Source organism: Diadema antillarum, unplaced genomic scaffold (genome assembly GCF_040938485.1).
Source record: "Diadema antillarum isolate AM-2024a unplaced genomic scaffold, OU_Dant_1.0 scf00000115, whole genome shotgun sequence".
NCBI classification, from domain to species: Eukaryota; Metazoa; Echinodermata; class Echinoidea; order Diadematoida; family Diadematidae; genus Diadema; species Diadema antillarum.
The window spans coordinates 2,157,366-2,179,272 of NW_027271004.1; the positions used below are offsets into that span (position 1 = coordinate 2,157,366).

The following is a 21,907-nucleotide window of genomic DNA, read 5'->3' on the forward strand; positions in this document are numbered from 1 at the left end:
GCTCTGTTTCTTCCCTTGAAACTACTACAGAGGAACCTTATTATAACAAGCTGCTTTAAGACCACTGAAATTTCCTTGTTGTATCAGGCATCTTGTTATATCAGAGATAAAAACAAAAGAATATAAAAGGAATAGGACCTGCAAAGTTACCTTGTTATATCACATATCTCGCTGTATCAGACATTGTCCTTACTTTTTTGTTGTTGATTTTTGCTTTCAGTACATGTACAAGGAATAGTGTTCTTTCATAGTCCACCCCTTTAATGTCTGAGGTGTAATCAAGTGTACACTACTTTTGATTTTCTCTTTCTCTACTTTCACTAATACTCAGGTTTTAGTATTTCTTAAAATATGATCTTTTGAAGATACACCAGAGTTTCTACATGTATGTCTGTTCATTTCATGAGAGGGGTTTAGGTGGTCTAGAGGTTCATGCACTGTGCTATCAATATGAAAGGTCAGAGTTCAAGTCTCAATATGACACTTTCTGTATCCTTGAACAAGTCACTTCATCTGCAATGCCTCTCCATACCCATTTGTATGAATAGGGATCTAATAGGAAATCAAATGCTGTTGCAGTAAGATTTTATGATGCATGTCCGGAAGAATGGCTGTCTTTTTGCTGGAATACTGTATCCCACGACGAGTGGAGTAAGTTAACTACAGCTGATTCAATTCCAGCAACCAGTGTATGACATTGTGATGTGCTGTGAGTACCTCAATATCATGGGCATTCACTGTCAGTATCAGTATAAAATCTCAACCTTTTTGATGAATCAAACACTAGAGTATTAAAAAAAAATGAACTGCAGTTGTGATTTCAGTAATATGTTGATGACATCAAAGTATCATACCCTTGCCAATGACTTTATTTGAGGTAATAACGTGATGTCATTGATGTGATGGTAATTTTAACCAAACAGGTGATGTACACAAATATGGAGATTATTTTTTTTTTTCAGATTTATATGCATTGTTGTATCTTAGCATGCATCCTGTATGTAATACTGACACATGTGGTACCACTAGAACTAATCAGTTGATAAGAATTTCTAAAGGTAGGAAAAATGTATTCTCTTTGTACTAATCAGAGGGGTTCTGTACAATAACTTTGCAATAGTGGCCTGGTTGATATTTTGTTATATTTTAGTTTTTGGTCAGATGACATGTATGAGTAATTTTATCACTCTGGAATTTAGAGAAGAGATCATACGTTGAGATTATGCCATTATTCTGCTTATATTTCAAAGTATTGTACATACGTAAATTATTTTGTTCATGCATTGTGTAGGCTACATAACAATCGTCGAAAGTGGCTGTAGTAAAGTATCATTTTATACACAAGAAAATGGCTGTAGCAGAGTGTTTTGTGCATTCAGTTTTTCCTCAATGAGTTGATTGTGTACAATACCACACAAAGCTCCTTGAAGGTATTCAGAGTGGACGTCTACACATATCTACACATATACATTATATATATATATCACAGCTGCCAACTAGTACTGATTTTCAGTAATTGTCCCCGCCGAACGAGTTCGAGCAGGGGACTATGAAACGGGCTCCGTACGTGTGTGTGTCCGTCCGTGTGTCCGTCCGTGTGTGCGTCCGTGTGTGATCAAAATGTTCAAAATGCTACTCCTTCGCCATTTCTAACCCGATTTTGATTCTGTTTGCTTTATATGATAGCACTACATGGGAGCTTTGAAACTTCTATACAGAATTTCAGTTGTGACCTTTGACCTTGACCTTTGACCTATATTGTACATTTTGCTTCAAAATGCTACTCCTTCGCCATTTCTAACCCGATTTTGATTCCGTTTGCTTTATATGATGGCACTAGGTGAGGGCTTCAAAACTTCTACACAGAATTTTGACCTTTGACTTCTTTGACCTTTGACCTTGATTTTTGACCTATATTGTACATTGCCTACAAAATGCTACTCCTTCGCCATTTCTAACCCGATTTTGATTCCGTTTGCTTGATGTGATGGCACTAGGTGAGGGCTTCAAAACTTCTACACAGAATTTTGACCTTTGACCTTGATTTTTGACCTATATTGTACATTGCCTACAAAATGCTACTCCGCCATTTCTAACCCGATTTTGATTCCGTTTGCTTGATGTGATGGCACTAGGTGAGGGCTTCAAAACTTCTACACAGAATTTTGACCTTTGACTTCTTTGACCTTTGACCTTGATTTTTGACCTATATTGTACATTTTGCTACAAAATGCTACTCCTTCGCCATTTGTAACCCGATTTCAATTCCGTTTGCTTGATGTGATGGCACTAGGTGAGGGCTTCAAAACTTCTACACAGAATTTTGACCTTTGACTTCTTTGACCTTTGACCTTGATTTTTTACCTGTATTGTACATTTTGCTACCAAATGCTACTCCTTCGCCATTTCTAACCTGATTTCGATTCCGTTTGCTTTATGTGATGGCACTAGGTGAGGGCTTCAAAACTTCTACACAGAATTTTGACCTTTGACTTCTTTGACCTTTGACCTTGATTTTTGACCTATATTGTACATTGCCTACAAAATGCTACTCCTTCGCCATTTCTAACCCGATTTTGATTCCGTTTGCTTGATGTGATGGCACTAGGTGAGGGCTTTAAAACTTCTACACAGAATTTTGACCTTTGACTTCTTTGACCTTTGACCTTGATTTTTGACCTATATTGTACATTTTGCTACAAAATGCTACTCCTTCGCCATTTGTAACCCGATTTCAATTCCATTTGCTTGATGTGATGGCACTAGGTGAGGGCTTCAAAACTTCTACACAGAATTTTGACCTTTGACTTCTTTGACCTTTGACCTTGATTTTTTACCTGTATTGTACATTTTGCTACCAAATGCTACTCCTTCGCCATTTCTAACCCGATTTCGATTCCGTTTGCTTTATGTGATGGCACTAGGTGAGGGCTTCAAAACTTCTACACAGAATTTTGACCTTTGACTTCTTTGACCTTTGACCTTGATTTTTGACCTATATTGTACATTGCCTACAAAATGCTACTCCTTCGCCATTTCTAACCCGATTTTGATTCCGTTTGCTTGATGTGATGGCACTAGGTGAGGGCTTCAAAACTTCTACACAGAATTTTGACCTTTGACTTCTTTGACCTTTGACCTTGATTTTTGACCTATATTGTACATTTTGCTACAAAATGCTACTCCTTCGCCATTTCTAACCCGATTTTGATTCCGTTTGCTTGATGTGATGGCACTAGGTGAGGGCTTCAAAACTTCTACACAGAATTTTGACCTTTGACTTCTTTGACCTTTGACCTTGATTTTTGACCTATATTGTACATTTTGCTACAAAATGCTACTCCTTCGCCATTTGTAACCCGATTTCAATTCCGTTTGCTTTAAGTGATGGCACTAGGTGAGGGCTTCAAAACTTCTACACAGAATTTTGACCTTTGACTTCTTTGACCTTTGACCTTGATTTTTTACCTGTATTGTACATTTTGCTACCAAGTGCTACTCCTTCGCCATTTCTAACCCGATTTCGATTCCGTTTGCTTTATGTGATGGCACTAGGTGAGGGCTTCAAAACTTCTACACAGAATTTTGACCTTTGACTTCTTTGACCTTTGACCTTGATTTTTTTACCTATATTGTACATTGGCTACAAAATGCTACTCCTTCGCCATTTCTAACCCGATTTCGATTCCGTTTGCTTTATGTGATGGCACTAGGTGAGGGCTTCAAAACTTCTACATAGAATTTTGACCTTTGACTTCTTTGACCTTTGACCTTCATCTTTTTACCAATATTGTACATTTTGTTACTAAATGCTACTTCCGGCGGGGACATATATTACGCACCGCGTAATTTCTACTTTTCCTTGTTTCTACTGAAATTGGACAAGAATACTGAAGGTTACAAGCAAATTACTGATTTTAGAAATCATTGTCTGTGATAAATTCTATAACACTGTTAAGGATTACTGATTTTTCACTCAAAAAGGGTGCAAATTACTGATTTTCAGCCATCATAGTACTGAAAGGCTTTTACAAAAGTTGGCAGCTCTGATATATATATATATATAGAAGTATTGGAACAAGTTCACTCGTTTGACAGCAGGTTCATCTGTATTTTATTGCTACTTGTTCCAATACTTCTGTCTGAAGCTCTTCCTTTGAGGATATCGAGCACTCTTCATAGAAGGATAGAATCACCAAGTATATATATATATATATATATATATATATATATATATATATATTATACATACATATATGATGATATACGTGTATAGTGGTTCAACGTCATTCATAAACAGGGTTGACATTAGTGGTGGCCTGAGGCCAGTGGCCTGAGGGCAGTGGCCTGGGGCCACTAAAAATTGATGTTGGTCCACCAAATTTCCAATTAGGTTTTATTTATATACCATATACCAAAACCTAATACGTATATTACAAAATACTTTTATTTATAATGGCCTCAAACTTCGGAATTCTTTAAGGTACTTAAATGCAAGGAACATCTGGATATTATACATTCAAACGTAAGCTTGAAAATAAACTTTTTTTGCAGTACTCTGGTGACAACACGAAGCAATAGATGATTTAAAATAATCAACATTGAGTTAGACTCCTCAGCACGATTGTTGAACAGGTTCACATGGTCTCAATGCCGACTTCTTTTTTTCATATTTTCTTTTTTCTCGCAGCTGCAGGCACCCACATTATTTTCTACTTAATGTTGCCCCTGTGATGGTCTAGTTGGTGTTTTTTTTTAATTCTCCCTTTTCTCTCTTTTTTTTGTGTGTGTGTGTGCATGCATGCTTGTCAGGTGCACTTCCGTGTACGCAGTGTATGTTTGTGTGTGTGTATGTGATTGTGTTTGATTTTTTTTTTAACCTACCCCCACAAGCATCTGCTTTTCTGTAGGTTCCCCTGCACATAATCCTAATTATTCAGTATGAATGTAACATACTCTTAATGAGGACTAATTTAAATCCATTTTGTATCATGGAATACTACCTAAAGTCTGTGGGCCCTATACACTAAATTTTCACATATCTGTTACTATTCATTGATGTCTGGATGTATGTTACAAATGTAATTTGTGTGGAAATTTTATAAATCAAATTAAATGTTGATACAGTTCTTCTTTTGGGCCACCAAAATTTTAAATGTAATGATACATTTTTTTTTTTCAATTATAACTCTCCCTTGAAAAAACATTACTTAATCATTTCAGCTCTATAATGATTTTTGCAAAATATGGCACCTGCTCTGGCACCTGCTCTTTGTTTATTGGTGACAAATACTAATAAGAATTGTTTTATTTTGTGCCCAAGTCATTTATTTGCATGTTTTGAAAGAATGTTGATAATTTATACATTTTTATTTTACATCCAATTTTAATGAAACTTCATCTGTTGTGTCCATTTGACTTAGAATTAACTTGAACAAGTAGCAGCACTTCACTTTAAGATGATACGAATGGTATATTCCCTCTGCTGTATGAAATGGCATTGTAGAATAGACTACTTGAATGAATAGACATGACGGTAAAGAAAATAAGTCCAAAGAAGCTGAAAAAAGACAAAAGAGACTCTCAACTGCCCTAGGCAGTTGAATAAAAAATGAAACTATATGAAATTATATACTATATTATAAACTATAAAATTATATAAAAGTTGATATCATATGGATTCTCTCACATTTGCACACAACACTAAAGATTTAGAATGAAACATGCAGAAACGACAAAGGAGGAAATCTCATTGAGTTTGAATGCAAAAACGGATAAACACCATTTTCAAAGTGTTTCTTTAATTTACATAATTATGGTAATGATCACACAGAGAAAATCAAACCTTTTCAATGATACTGCTTTTGTCTTACATAACAAGAAATTTCGATAGAGATAGGCCGATCATAATCATCACATACTTTAAATATTTTCTTTGTTTTTGAGGACCTTCAATGTCAAATATCTCAAGTTGATAAAAGTGAATATGTCTGTTTTTGCATTAAACTCTTCAGCAAAATAGTGATTTAAATTCACTGCACGCCCCCCAAAATAAGATAAATAAATAAGATGTTTTCCTTTACCCTACTCTAAAACTTTTAGTCAGTCCCTCACCCCCACCCCCCCCCCACCCCCTCCCCCGACACACACAGATACACAAAACACAGTGTGCTCTGGTAGGTTTTTCTGTTGATTAGTTTTACGTAAGTTCTAAGATTTGGGTTTATGTGAAAATTTTGCATTCTCTCACCAACGCCGTTTGATAATCGAGGGAAATCAATTCACGGAATTATCATGCACCGGTATGTTTTTTCCCCCCAAACAGTGCATGCACACAGTTCGTGAATCTTAAATTGTTAAAACTTGTTTCACATTTTGTTGTAAGATTTCTCTACTGTGAGGCAGAAATCTTGCAATCTGCGACTCGTATTTTTTTTTGTCTCGTTCTGTTGTACGTGTGTTCGTTTGTTTTTGTTTACTTTTTAGTCTCGTAACATGAATTTCGGAAAGTTCGACACATATTTCTTATTAATTTTTCAAGAAGCCCTCCCATCGGACTTTTGGACGAGTGGCGGGTGGCGGGTGGCGGGTGCGGTGAGCGTCCGTAACTTGTGACTCAAGCAACAATACCACCGAAGATGGCGCTATACCTAGCGACTGTGAATTTGCTTGACAACGCTATCGCTTTTCGTGCTGTGCTCGTACAAGCGAGTGAGGTTGTCGAAGTAAGAAAGGGTCGTAACTTACAACATTTACATCTCATTTGAGTGAATGATACTAGTCAAAGTGCTTAAAACGGTGAGTATATTGTCTCAAATATTGATTCATTTGTTGATAGTTGTAGTTCGTAAAACAGTGATGAAATAATTGTCGAACACGAACTATCAAACCTCCAGGTATAATCAACGCTACAAACAATGACACATGTGGGACTAGGAGAATAACCATCCCCTAATGTTCGTTGTACGAACTAATGATGATGATCAGATGAGTGTAATTTGTATCGATACGAAATAGGACTGTGTGGCTTTAAATTGTAATGAAGCGTGTTCGAGATTATGGAATCTGTAAGTGACCATATCCATGCAATATTTCCCATGGCATAGTCTAGACAGTAAAAGTTTAGTGTTAGTTAGAATCAGTTCGGGAAACCCACTCACAAGGGGGGCCCCTCCTTATAAGTAACCCGTCCCCCTTATAAGTAACCCCGTCCCCCTTATAAGTAGAGTCTAACCCCCGGGGCACCCCTTATAAGGAGTCTCCACGCTTTTTTGCAATGCAACGCGAAAATGAAAGGACTTTCGTACTCAGTCGCCACGTCTACACTCAAGCATTGCCGCGCTGCCGCGCCTGGCGACACTCACGCCAGTAATCGCTTGCATTTCAGCATTCGCATGGGTCGTTTGACATCGCATTTAAATCCATGATTTTAGATATGATGCCTCAAACCGATTTTGCTCAAATTTCGTGAGTAACTAGGAAACTTGTGAAGCTTTATGGACATAATCAAGCGAATTGCCGCAGTCCTTTCATTTTCGCGTTGCATTGCAAAAAAGCGTGGAGACTCCTTATAAGGGGTGCCCCGGGGGTTACTTATAAGGGGGACGGGGTTACTTATAAGGGGGACGGGTTACTTATAAGGAGGGGCCCCCCTTGTGAGTGGGTTTCCCGAACTGGAATGCACCTTTCAATAAACAGATATAGGCCCTATGGCCTATGCAATATTTCCCATGGCATAGACAGTAGTGTTTGTTAGAATGCATCTTTCAATAAACAGATTTATGAGTATGGGAACAGTTCTAACAATTAGTTACACAAGTTGTATCATCCATCAGATTTCTAGTGGAGTTATTTAGATTATTCTTTGATTTCTAAACTTTTCACTCAAACTTATCGACTGTCAGTGCGGTGGGAAAAAGCACCGAGTATGATGAGTTAGCCTTCCTGATTGTTAGTTCAATCTGTCTAGTTGTTTGGCCAAGCACTGCTAAGACAAGGCCTATTTACCTTGTTGCCAGCAAGTTGTAATCTTGTGGATGTTGCTATTTTAATATAAAGGTTAGTAAACAAATCTGCGTTCTGATGACAAACTCTTGTAAAACAAAGTTTATTAGATCTATTTGTATTATCCCCTCTAACGTTAGATCTACTTGAACTTCTATTCACTTCTAAAATTTGTAAGTCATGGACCGACTAATGTACATGGCTGTAATGATCTGATCATCTAGGCACCTAAAACATTTGATCCTAAATCAAAATCACTTGAGTCATATAAATTTAGAGTCTGGAGGTCTAGTACGTAGTAGTAGACCTCTAGGGTGGTATTCTGAAATCCTTCCTAGGAAGAAATTTCTTCCTAAGTCAGGATTTTTTCCTAAGTGGTATTCTGAAAATCTTCCTAAGTTTCTTCCTAAGTAGACTTAGGAAGAAACTTAGGAAGGGGGCGGGAATATGCAAATTTCTGACTTAGGAAGAAGTTGGTATTCTAGAATGCACTTAGGAAAGAATTTTAGGAAATAATTTAGGAAAGCTCCACCCCTGTCCTAAGTACGTTGTTAAGAATAGCAAACTGCAAGCATCGTGATAGGCGCGCTTGTCAGTCATTGCGCGCACATGTACTTTGATGCGCGAAATGAGCGTGAGAAAGGGGACATGCCGCGCACTCGTGTATTTGACCCTACGTCACAGTAATATGCGATTGTCATTGGCAGACATTTGTTAGTTCCTTATGATACGGCATTTCGTATTGGCTTAGGAAAGGACGTGGGTGGGGATAAGGATGGCTTAATTTGCATTAAGAAGTGCCTAGGAAGACATTTCAGAATACCAATTTTGTCTTTCCTAGGCACTTCCTAAGTTTCTGACTTAGGAAGAAACTTAGGAAGAAACTTAGGAAGATTTTCAGAATACCGCCCCTAGTGTCTAGATAGATCAAGATGATTAGACACGTCTACACGAGAAAAGTGGCCATACGCAGCTGTCCTCTTTTTTGAGACAGGACGGATGTACAGTACTAAGTTAAGTATGTACTTTTACTCTTTCTTGATATTGTAATTTGAATTTTATGTATATTGAAATGTTGATGAGCTGTACTTTGCCAATGTAGCCACCTTATAAAAGGCTTGTAACAATTTGTAGAGTCTTGAGTATGACTTTCATTTGACTAATACAAGATGATTCTTTTGCATGACAGTGAGGTTGGTTTCTTCATCTGAACTTCTTTTGTTGCAGACAACCTCAAGCCATCTACTCAACCGCTGATGACCAAGACTCAAAATGTAGCCATCATATATTCCCTCACAACGAAAAAACCTGTTCTTCATTGATTTAGGTTTGACCCCACTAACTTTAATGCAACAAAAAGTTTTGGAAAGTTAGTTCGTAAAAGGAAAGGACCATAAAAATTGACCACCATGCCTCCAAAGAAGAAGGGAGGGAAGAAGAAAGGGAAGAAGAGTGGAAAGAAGAGTGGCAAGCGGTCAGCAAGGGCATCGTCGGCGCCGGACGGCCAGAATCTGAGCGAAGTCGGGAAGGAGTACTTCCTCATTCAGATCCGTGATCTTGAGAGGAGACTAGCAAGGTAGGTGCTTTCACAGAAACTTACAATTACTACTTTTGACCATCAACTTACATCTCAAGTTGTAGCCAATAATTGTAAGCACCCATCTGCTTTGTCACCAGTATTCAGTTGAATCCCCCAAACTTGACCTACATAAATGTTCTCTAACTAGCCCACACTTTTGGTGTAACAGTGTGCCCTACACAAGTGTAGTCCAATTGGACACCATGGTGACACACTCGGAACTAAAGGGATTAACCTATTAGTCACTGAACCGCATCATACCGCCCGTCTTTTAACTCCCTAAAATGCCTGAAACTGCCCGTCCACTTTTTTATAGTTTTGTGCCTTACCGTTTTTATTGTTTTCGTATGGAATGTATAATTATGTAATTTGAAAGAGGTCAGAGGTCAACTATAGTGTGTCAGAATTACTTCTGTAACACACAAGTCTCGTAGTAAAGTCTCGAATATTCAGTGTGGGTGGTTAAGTGGTGAATAGTGTTTCAAGTTTCTGATGAATCAAGTAATATTTCAGCTAAATTTACACTCCAGAGTACCCTCAACTTTTGCAGTTTGTTTAACGTCAAATGAAGAGTATTGTATTAACTGCTCTGGCCCATCAACTTAACTGAGGCCAAACAGTGCACAGACTTCAAATGTGTATATAATGCCCCTTTTTCTTTTGATTTGCCAGCAGTAATTGCCGACAGGTAATTACAGGTATTGTGAAAAGGTAAAACTCTTTGCATCCTCTTTACTGTGTAGTGAAAGTTAGCCTATCACTTCAAATAGTAGAAAACATTGAACGAGACACCTTCCCCATTAATGAAAAATAAAATTGAACAACAACAACAACAACAAACCAGTCATGTCAAAGCTTCTAACTAGGTGCAGTCAGACTGGCAAAAGATTGAGAAAACTACGCGATCTTTGAGATCTCAAAGTTTGGCCAGTCTGACCGCAAACTTCCCGTGAAACATCCCGCGAAACTTCTTACGAATCCCACTCCAACCAGGGATATTTCCCTCACCCCAGCCAAACTTCTCGATCTGTTTGCGGGCAGTGTCTCCAAAGTGTGAGGTCATTGTCATGTACAGATGTGCATTGATACGTCACTATTACTAGCCATATCTGACGCCGCCCTCTTTCTTCTTTCTTGCACACGCGCGTACCCATGGCCCAAACTGCTCAATCCAAGTTTGGCTGCCAGCCAGTGTGACCGCACGACAAAAGATCGCGAAGACTTCACGATCTTAAACTTCTTGATCTTTTGCCAGTCTTACCGCCCCTAATATGTGGCTGTTGCAAACATGTTTTTCACCCCATCCCAGGTACCAGCGAAAATGCGACGAGCTGGAGGTGGCCAATGGCGAGTTCCGCTCGCGCTACGACCAGATGGGCACCGACAAGAAGGAGATCGTGGCCTTCCTGAAGAAGCAGCTGGAGCAGCGGCAGGACGAGATCGCCGACCTCAACGACCGGCTGGTGGGCCTGCAGCAGGCCAAGGACACGGAGAAGGACTCGTATGAGGCACAGCTGGCCCAGCTCCGCAACGAGTTCCAGGAGACCAAGGACCAGCTGACCTCGGAGAACATGATCCTCAGTGAGTTTTTTTGTTTTGTTTTTTTTTTTACTTACTGTAAAAACCAGAAATGTTCGCGTGCATGAAACTTACAAGAATTTTGCAAGGAGCCAGGATTCGTGAAAGTAAAATTCATGGGAGAATTTTTATTTCTGTGCGATACATTGAATGCCAGTGGTAATTCACAAAATTTCATGCCGCGGAAAAGGCTGTCGACTCCAATTCGCAAACAATTTTCATGCCGCGAATATTTCTGGTTTTACAGTATATCTATGCATTTCAACATGAGTAGGAGGAACAGTTGCAGAGTAACCCTCCATGCAGGTCATGTAACATCTCGCTGTGGACATCCTACGCCAAACGTTTCCTACTGTGTACATGGTATAATTCATGATGCTTTTACTTTTGTGAATTTCATCAGTCAACTTATATTTATTAAATCAAAAACTTGTAAAAACATTGCCTACCGTAGCACAAATGTGCTGTATATCTTCTTTGAGGTTGGGAGTCATTAAGGCATGGAATACTTATTTCTAATTCGTGAATCTGGTTCTCGATCGCAGAAATGAGCCACACGTGAATTTTTTTTTTACAAATCCCAATTTTCAAAGTACCATGCTCCCTAAGTGCAGGGCGGGTACAGTAATTAATCTCTTTTCCTGTGACCACTTCTCTTTAGGTGGGAAGCTGGCTGCTCTGGAGGAGTTCAAAGTTCAGAAGGAGGACCTAAAAAAGAAGTTTGAGCAGATGGAGGAGGAGCTGGAGAAACAGGCTGACGAGCACAAGGACGAGATATACAAGCTGGAGAAGAAACAAGTCGTCGACAAGGACAGGTAAAGCTCCTGATAGCTCCCGATGGCTGTCGACATCCTGGTGCTAATGTATATATGTCTGTTTGTGCATGATTCGTAACAGTGCTCCTTTCCAAGTTTATGCCAAATGAGCAATGTAGACCAAGTAGATTGTAGACTAAGTTGACACCTATCAGCTTCTGATCAGAATTAACCTCAAAGAATAAGATGCAGTAGCATTTGAAAGGCAAAATATTCCCCATTTTCCTGCTTTCCTACATCATTCCCACCACCAACCACCCTCCTCCTTCTCTTTCAATCAGGTTGAAGCGCGAGATGGTCCTGCGAGTCAACCAAGTGGCGGCCGAGTTCCGCAAGGTCTCCAACAAGCAGATGGCGGACACCACCAAGCGCACCATCCGCGAGAACGTCAGCATCCACGCCCAGCTGGCCAAGATGTCGGACAAGACCATGGAGCTGATCGAGGAGAATGAGGAGCTGCGGGCCAAGGAGAAGAAGCAACGCCAGCAGCTGGAGATGCTGGAGACCAACGAGAAGGAGCTGGCCAAGAAGAACCACAGCAACCAGAAGGTGGGGGGGGGGGGGGGGGGGGGGCTCTTTAATTTGACTCGCAAAGTTTTCTCAGACACACCCATATATTCTGGGCCCTATATTGCATAAGAGTTGAGATCAAACATAAGTGAAAATCAAACATGAGTCTCTGAATACTGAATTCTGATCAGCTAATCCCTGATTTTTGTTTGACTTTCTGACTTATGTTTGGTTGCACGTTTTATCGTCGCTGAGGCAACAAGACCTCGCATCTACAAAATGTTCAGAAGAGCAAAAAAACATGGCAGCCAAATTAAGCACTAATATCAAATAGGATAGCCTTTCCTTTGACATGCAGTGGTGGTTTCATTTTTGAGGTAAGACAGCTAAGATTTGGACAGGACATCACGTAACTGATCATCTGACCATTAATCCAAAAAAGCAATTTTCACCAAAATTCGAGATACAAGGTCTTGTCACCCCAGCAACATTATGCAACAGGACCCTGTTTCGGCTGACTTGCTACTGTATTGAAGATTTGCGGTATACCACATGTATGCAGTGGTCATGAATTGAACCGTTTGACAGTGGCTGTGGCAGGAAATGATGTAATGGAAGTGTGTAGTATATAGCGTCGCAAGTAGCGATGAAAGATATGATTGGGATACGAAATGAAGAGAAAAAGCAGTTGTAGAATAAAGCGAGTGGGAGTGAGAGATATAGTGTTAGTATATAGGATAGATAGAGCTATTTTATATAACAAATAATGCACAGGTTTAAATTTGTGACGTTAATGGAGATGCAGGTGACTCTCAGGTATTCACATTGTCGTGCATGTTACACCATTGTAAATTACCCTCGAGTGCGCTGCTTCTCCAGTAATGCCCTCTCACCTGTGCATTTTTTGTACAATAGCACTGATATTGAATCTCATTACTTCTGGTTTTCATGCATTAGAATTGTTCTCTGGTAAGCAATTCGTAACGCTTTAAAAAGAAAATCTTCAAATGTTGTATGTCTAGTTTGAGTGACCTCTAATTCGACTTCAATGTCACAGGTGATCAGGATGCTGACAGAGAAGGCGAAGCAGCAGGAGGACCTCATCGCCGACCTGGAGGAGCGGGAGAAGGAGTACCAGGAGATGGAGGCGGAGATGGCCCTCCTCCGCCAGCAGGCGGACAGCTCGCGGGAGGAGCTGCAGACCATGGGGCGGGAGGCCGACCAGATGCAGGAGAGACTGGAGATGATGGAGCAGGAGAAGACGGAGCTGGCCGAGATCAAGATCAAGCTAGAGCGCATCCTGGCCGAGGCGGCCTACTCCCTGCACCGCATCCTCATGGTGAGATGCTGTGCATTTACCGTCTGGGATGATCTCTTGTGGTGGTGGTGGTGGTGGTGATGGAGGATGAGCAGATTTTGTTGGTGGTTTTGAGTGGTGTGGTGGTGGTAATGATGAGGATAATGATTTGGTGTGTGATGGATGAGGAGGATGCAGAGTGGTAGCTGTGTTGTGTGTTGCTGAAAGATAATGGTCCTGTTGATGGCATAGAATGGTGGTAGTTGTAATCGCATCGGAGTTTATGATCCTACTGACTGTGATGTTGGTTGTGATATGTTGATGGAAGTATCCTGTGACAGTGTAGTGGTGATGGTGATTATTGTACTGATGATCAGTGGAACGATGACAGTGATACAGACATGATATGGCAGCAATAGTTTTTACATTGAAAGTGGTTAAGTATCCAACTTTGATGATGATGATGATGATGATGATGATGAAGAAGGAAATAGTAATGATGATATTGGAGTTTTTCACCTGTGTCATCCCTCATTCTCTCATCCGTTTGTATCCACCAGGGCAACACGTCTAAGGTTGCACCCAGCGGCTCCTTGAACTTGGAGGAAGTAGAGAAGAGAGACAACATGCTGGAGCATCTCTTGGTCATCCTCAACAGCGCTGCGGCGATTGGTGTCGGCCCCTCCCCAGAGGCCTTCATCCCAATGGAGGAGGAATTCTACCGGACCAAGAGCAGGGAAGCCATGTACCCCGGCTCGGGCAAGGGTCTGAAACGAGGGTAAGCTGCACAACTTTTCCTGTTCACTCTTTTCCAATCAAATACTATAGATGGCTTGTAAATCATTTTCATTAGGAACTCAAACATAGCCAGAATTTCATGGATATTCTGTCAGTAGCATACATACATGTACCTCATGTCCAACTGTAAGGCACATTCTACTCTCCCTTCCTTTCCATTCCTGGCAGGTACACTCCACTGTCCCCCATAGCCAAGGGGGCAGGAACACTCCCCCACTACCGCATGGGAGACCTGGGGCTGGTGCCCCGCCCCAAACCATCCACTTTCCCTTCAGACAAGACACGACAGCTGTCAGCGACGAGTCGCCTCAACAGACTCCAGGGGGTCAAGTCGAGGTCGGTGGGAATTCAGACCACCAGCTCAGCAAAGGTAAATTGTGTACAAAAGCTTGAAGAGTCAGATCCATTTCTTGTCATTGCTGGTGTGGAATTTTTAGTAAAGAGGCAAGTTTGCTCATTATCATGGCTTCTGCCCCAGACACTTAAGGTCTTCTTGGGTAGTAACTTATGCACAATGATTTGAGAGCCGTTTGCAGTTTGTATTGTTTTTGTAAAATTTTCAGATAGAGGCAAGTTTGCCTTTTGTCATTCCTTCGGCTTTGTACTCCAAGTGGAAAAATACTACTATTAATAAGAAGAAGGCAGTGACATCTTACTGTAGGAGCAACCAACTATAACAGTAACTAGAATGCCATCAAAGCAATAGCCGTTGATCTGTGGCAGTAGGCTTTGTAAATTTCATTACTTTTGTAGATAGTGTCTTTTAACATTCCCCCATCCTCCAACTAACATTTCATTGCCCTCTAATGTCTTTCAGGCTGTGTTCAGAGCGGATCAACTCTTGGGATCAGATGCCACGGCTGCCAAATCGGCGCTCATACAGGAGCTGGCACTGACACACAAACAGCGCCCTCTGGCCCCGGTCATGATGCCCGCCGCCAAGGTGACGCGATGATGCGCGCAGGGACAAGGCGTACAAGGACGTAGTGTTTAGCCGTCAGCACCAATGTACTCTGTGATAGAAACAGACACTTGCAAGCAAACATGTTTGATGGACCACGATGTATTCACGTCATCGCAAAGACTTATGATTTGTCAGCAGGAAACCAAATGCCAGTGAATCCGTCATCACATCTACCCACTTCACGAATTCAGGACATTATGGCAGGCGTGTGAAAATGTACAACCCTGAAAATTGTCTTGGTGAAAGTAAGCTTGTGTGTACACTTTACCCCTGTGACTGTAAAGCTATTTTGCCCGGCCAAATCAAATATGTATCACATTCTTTTGGCCTGTCCTATGTCTTAAGTGATTCCAGTTTGAAACTTGTAGAAAATCTGTGGTATTTCCTCAGTGAACTTCCATAGTTTTGATACCAAATGATGTATTCCTATCAGATGCTTCATTGCTTTTCTTGGACAGATTATGCATCATGAAAGGCAAGCTCAAGGTTTTATCAATAATTTGTATTGCACAATGATGGTGTATACTTTTTTCTGTATTATATGTAAATATGAATGCCTTATTATGACAAAAACAAAAAAGGAAGAAACTATTCACAATACTTGTGTCAAGCAAAATAGGAATAAATTCAAGATTGGTGTAGCAAAGCATGTGTGAGCATCGGTGAGACAGAAAGTCTCGATTGTTGCAGAGAGGAAGGAGCAGTGGCGATGTTGAAGACTTTCCTTTTTTCAGAGCATATTCTTTAATGAATGCATGAAAAGAACCAGCCTCTAACTGCCAATCTGATACATTTGACTTTGTGCTGGTGTTCTCTGGATGCAAAATGGTACAGGGGGAAAAGTGGTTATAGAGTGAAGGAGAAAGTTGTAGCAACTCATCTGTTGAGGGTCATGAAATATATTTTTTCTTATCATGATGAATTCATTTATCTGTTTCCACAATTGTGATAAAGTGATGCACTAAAGCTACAGCTGTTACACCTACCACGGTACACCTTTCACTGAATATGCATACTTCTGGAGAAGCACTTAGCAATGCCTTGCGCAAGCATTATTATTGGTTTAGATAGTCACTTTTAAAAGATTACATGCACATGAATGTACTTGCTTTTCGTATAGGGATTCAGTTTTGTGTAGTACATACCATTGTACCTCTTTCACCAAAGTTTATCTTACGACATGGTGCATGCTGTATGTTATACTTATCGTACACAAAATCTCTACTGGTTGTTGAGCATCTGTTGAGATATATTCAGAGACTCCAACTCTCCCGTTTTCGACGGGAGATCTCCCGCCGAAAACCCATTTTTGCAAAATCTCCCGTTCTCCCGTTTGAGATTTAATTTCTCCCGCTCTCGCTCTTTGTCTCCTGTTGGAGAGGATTTCTTACATATTTCAATCGTATGTTGAAATAATAAGCCTTAGGTAGCACCAGAGAGCATCTAGAACCCTGGGAATTTCGCGCTTCGCACGCATCAACTTGGAGTCTCCCGTTTGCTAGGGGTTTCAGGCGGGAGAATCTCCAGATCAGAAGGTACTTTGGGTTGGAGTCTCTGTATATTTCTGTCTCGATGTCATCTCTCAATCGAGCTGGAAGGAGCACAAGAGTGCTTCCCTCATCCTAGCACAAATAAGCATGGTTTTTAGAGGAAATGTGAAGGGAGAAAGAGACGGCCATATTATTTGTCTATTTTAATTGCTGCTTTCACATTATTCCTTGAAGCAGAGTGCACACCACGACATTCAAGGAATTGTAACTTCGACTTGTGTGATCAATCATTCCACTTCCAAAAACAAAATCCCTAATACATGCTGCTTACATAGTCAGAGATGTTTGTGAAGTGGATATAGCCATTTGCCAGCCACCATATGTGTGGGACGTGAATTCAGTTGAGATTGGGAAGCACTATATGTGACCTGCTGCAACAAAAGGATCCTAAAGTCGCTGGCGGCTGAGCCGAGAAAGTCGAGTTTGAAGTCACATCATCAAAATCGGTCAAAACAATCGGATTTCTGTTTTGGGCATAATTCTGTACTCTAACGTTTTGTCTATCATCTGCCGAAATTTCGAAGCTAAATGATCAAAGGAAAGGCAAGAAATCAGCGTTTTTCTGGGCCATGATTTTCCGACTTTCAACGTAACAGAAACGTGTCCGAAGATTTGGATTTAGCGCCGCAGCTAGACTCCGCCCCTAGCAACGAGGGGTGATCTTATAGGTCAGTGTGTGGCATCCTGATTACTGATTGGTCATGCGTAGACCGCTGGCGCTAAGCTTGAATGAACATCGCGGAGGTTGCTAGGAGCATACCTTCTGTTGTCAAGCGGTGAAAACTGTCTCGCCTCCCCTTGATCATGATAGTGTCGGAAGGATAACTTTGAAGGCGTTTTTCTCGAAACTCTGATATCCTCAACCACTTGGCATGCGCTAATAAAATCATTGCTATCTCCGCAACCGAGTACTTTTATGACTTGTGCTATACATGAAATTAAAGTAGAAAAGTAAGGGAATAATGTCGTGCAATTTTCAGAAAATTGTCCTCCCCCGACTTTCGGATTCTTTTGTTGCAGCGGGTCACATATGATCTGAAGTATTAATTCTTAGCAGCAGGAGTTGTATTATGTTTAGCAGTTGCCGTACAACATATACAGAGCTGTGGACTTGTCCGTCTTCTGTCGTTGTAATATCGCAACTTCTGTGCTATCGTCCATCATTTTGCAAGTTTGTATTTGAAGTGGGGTCATATCCTTGCTTGTTTTGTGATGAGGATGTGTGCTTGCATAGAAGTTCAGTACACAGCAATATGATATTAATTTATTGAAATCAGAGAAAGGAATGTTTTAGGGGTTTTATCATGTTCATAGTTGTGTGTATGCATGCGTGCAAGTGCACTTGCTTCCAACGCGTCTAAACTTGTGCATTGTTGTGCAGAATGTGCAGGTGGTACAGTACTTACAATGTACAATTGAACTTAACTCTTTACGTGCCAGAGACTTTGGACAGTGTGTTCAATGCTGTGGGGTTCTCTGTGCCGATAGCCATTCGAAGCATACAAAGGATTAAGTGCACTTCATCATGAAAGCCTCTTGCACTTCATTTTGGTGTTTAGATGGAGCTGTACATGTAGCATTGCAAGTTCTTACTCCTTTCTTGCGTAAAGGATTGCATTCCTCTCGATATTCAGCGGTATAAAGACAGTATGCATTTTATAAAGCCTTATCTCTGTCCATCCAGACATCATCCGTCCTATGGTCTGCAAACTTTTCTATTTACAATATTGTATCTTCAATTTTATATTTTGACTACTGTCCACAAAGTTTTATCAAGGAGAGTGTGAATGTTTCACAATAAAATGCTTTGCACAGTCTTGTGTAAATTGTGAAAATCTTGTGAAGTGTAGTCTTGTGTATGTTAAAGTGAAAACATAGTTCTGGTAAGGGTTTGAGAACCCGTCTTGCACCATTTCATATTTGCTTACAATATATCGGAAGAGTCTACCAAGAAACTTACCTGGCTGACGCAATTTGCCGGGATGATGAGTTGTTTCGGAGTATTTTGAGATAAAAAATAAAAGTCGGTATACTGACTTTTATTCCAGAAGGAGCCAGGCTAACTCCGTCTCAGGGACAACTCGGCCCTATTTCAGACAATTTATACACAGTTCATGATCGCCATATTCATTACATAAGCGCACGTTCATTTTGTAGGCGCACCAAAGAGGTTCTTTGATTTAAAACAGTTTTTAGTTGGGCATTTCTCTTTTTAAAAAAAAAGAAAGAAAAGACACTTTTGACATTTTAACCAAAGAAGTTAGGGCAGTTACAATAAGTTTCAGTTGTAGTTGACAAATGCTGCAATAATGTCACAAAAAATGAAACATACTGTAGAGTGTTGCTGACCTTTCTGAAATACTATATGTACAAACCACTGTTTGATTGCTTGTCATAGAAAACAGGCAATACTTGTGTTTGTAACAAATCTTTTGTTGCCGATGGACACATGTATCAACAGTGAATTAGAGGCAACTGGCAGAAAGTGACAGACCTATACAAAAATCATCAGTACAAAGGCCCTGTGGTATAGATGCCTGTAGATTTTATACATGGCAGAATGATTACAATTCAACAACAGATACCAAAGTAACTTATTTCCCATTGGTTGCCACGGTAGCAGCAATCACTGTCCTTTGCTACGACATACTTCACAGTTTAAAAGTGGCATAGCCATACCATGATCCTTGCTTGTCACACCCGAGACAGATGTGAAATCAATCAAGACAGCTTTCATTACAATCAAATGAATAGTTTGTTCGCAAAAACCGACAAGTCCATTTTTGAAGATTTTGAAGTACGGTCTCTGTCATAAAGTACAAAATAATACCTTTTAAATGATATATTGGTCACTATATATAAAGGTACATTTTTGAAGTTATGGTCAAAAGAAGCAAAAATTTTCTTATTATTCTCTAAATTTTTTTTTTCCCTTTAATCGCAAATACAACTGTATCTCCATTTGGCAAATATGGACTTATCGCTTTTTGTGAACAAACTCTTCAAATGTATCACCGGCTCTCTCAGTCCTCATAAAACCAAACCTAAACTCACATCTTATTTCATACTTAATCATTTTAGTGGCTGCAGAGAACTACATGTACGTCATTTTCCTTTTGAGAAAGAAGAGCTGTAAAAGTATGTCTTCTCAGACAGATGAAAATTGTTACATAAGCTACAACTTAGTTGCTGAATTTAATCAGGAAAGGGTTCTTGATATCAAGCAAAAAAACAACAACAAAAAAAAAAAACATGTAGAGGTTGATACCACCTAGACCCTTTTAAGCCAATAAAATGAGATTTTCATTGAAAATGTGTATAGGGCACATATTTATTATAATTATGTAGTGTATACTGTAAAACGAGGAATGATCGCATGCATTTTAATGTCATGAATTTCGCGAAATTACCAAAATTTGCGAAATCAAAATGCACGCTAAATATCTTGTCTACACTATATGCATTGATTGTTAGAGGCAACTCTCAAAAATTTCATGCTGCGAATAAGGCCGTTGGCTCCCATTCGCGAAAATTTCATGCCGTGAAAATATCATATTTTACAGTACATCGATGCTGCCATGGGTAATTTTAATTTAGGGCATAAAGGGTTAGCTTGAGGTCAGATCATGATGCTGTGTATTTCGTGAAAGTACCTAGTATGATAATACTTCAGCAACTGCAGTTGGCATACGACTGAGAGGGCACGTGGGGTTTGTTTTCAGTAATTTTTTTAGGGGTTATTGCAAATGTCTGTGTGTGTGTTTGTGTGTGTATTTTGTGTCTTAAATGAAACATACAATGATCAAAGAGAATGCAAACACTGTACTCTATCTTTGATGAATATCAATCAATATTTCAAGTCATTTATTCCAAACAATGACATGTTTGTCAAACATGATGGGGGACAAACACATACATGTACAAATAATCTATCACTACACCATACAAAAATATTCAATTTATATAAAGAAAATGGAGGCACTTTGAACACTATGCAAGCCATTCGACTTACATGAAGTCCAAGGAATGACTGACAATACAGTTGTACATGTATTACCTTATTTCACATTACAGCAGAAATTCATCAATATATCACTCGACAAAAATAAAGAGAGGCAAGTTTAGCTTCCAAATGCTTGTCTACATCTGGCTCTTTTCTAACCACACAATATCGTCGATTAGTCAAGCACAGTTGTTGTTGGGTTTTTTTTTCATCATACTTCAGATATGCTACAAGTACCAGTAGTAACAAGAAAGAAGAGCATTCCTGACAGTACTTGAATATACTTCGCACAAATTTGAATTTACTTTGGTTCCTGACAAGACACATCGTAAAGTTACATCATCTATTCTATCATGCCCATTGCATTCCTTTGGCATCGCAATCTTATCATGAACAAGGGAACATTTTCAATACATAATGCTGATTCCTGCACATAATTCACACACATTGCATTAAGCCCCAAAGCAGCTAAGATGTACTCTACTTTGCTTCTCGGTTGTGTTCCTAAACTAATCAAATCCACGGCAAGTTTCCAACCCAAATCCACCACAAATTCACAAAAGCCCATTGTCAAAACAGAAAAACAAAAGTTCAGCGTTGTTGAGAATTTTAATTTTAAGGTAAGAATGAGAAAATATTCAAACTTTCTTAAAGGATACAGCAGAACACTAGTACCTTGAGAGCATCGCTCATGATGTCAAAATTACGACTCTTCGGACACAGTAGAGAATGAATTAACCCCATGCAGAAGAAAAAGATCTTTCAAATTCAAATGAGGTGAAACAACAGCAACAGAGCAGTGAAATCTT

At 39.9% G+C, this 21,907-nt stretch overlaps 1 protein-coding gene across 1 annotated transcript; it reads left to right on the forward strand.

Moving 5' to 3' along the window:
- The first annotated feature begins 9,278 nt into the window (after positions 1–9,278).
- Positions 9,279–15,536, forward strand: LOC139719833 (cilia- and flagella-associated protein 157-like). Its single transcript, XM_071631219.1, has 8 exons — positions 9,279–9,580; positions 10,893–11,164; positions 11,823–11,976; positions 12,258–12,525; positions 13,544–13,825; positions 14,344–14,561; positions 14,750–14,951; positions 15,399–15,536. Exons 1-8 carry the CDS (start codon positions 9,414–9,416, stop codon positions 15,534–15,536), a joined length of 1,701 nt encoding a protein of 566 aa, XP_071487320.1. The 5' UTR covers positions 9,279–9,413.
- The last annotated feature ends 6,371 nt before the right edge of the window (positions 15,537–21,907 follow it).

Coding starts and splice junctions, on each gene's coding strand:
- LOC139719833 (XM_071631219.1), top strand. CDS start 9,414: ATGCCTCCAAAGAAGAAGGGAGGGAAGAAGAAAGGGAAGAAGAGTGGA. Junction 9,581..10,892: donor CTTGAGAGGAGACTAGCAAG/GTAGGTGCTTTC, acceptor ACCCCATCCCAG/GTACCAGCGAAAATGCGACG. Junction 14,562..14,749: donor GGCAAGGGTCTGAAACGAGG/GTAAGCTGCACA, acceptor CATTCCTGGCAG/GTACACTCCACTGTCCCCCA.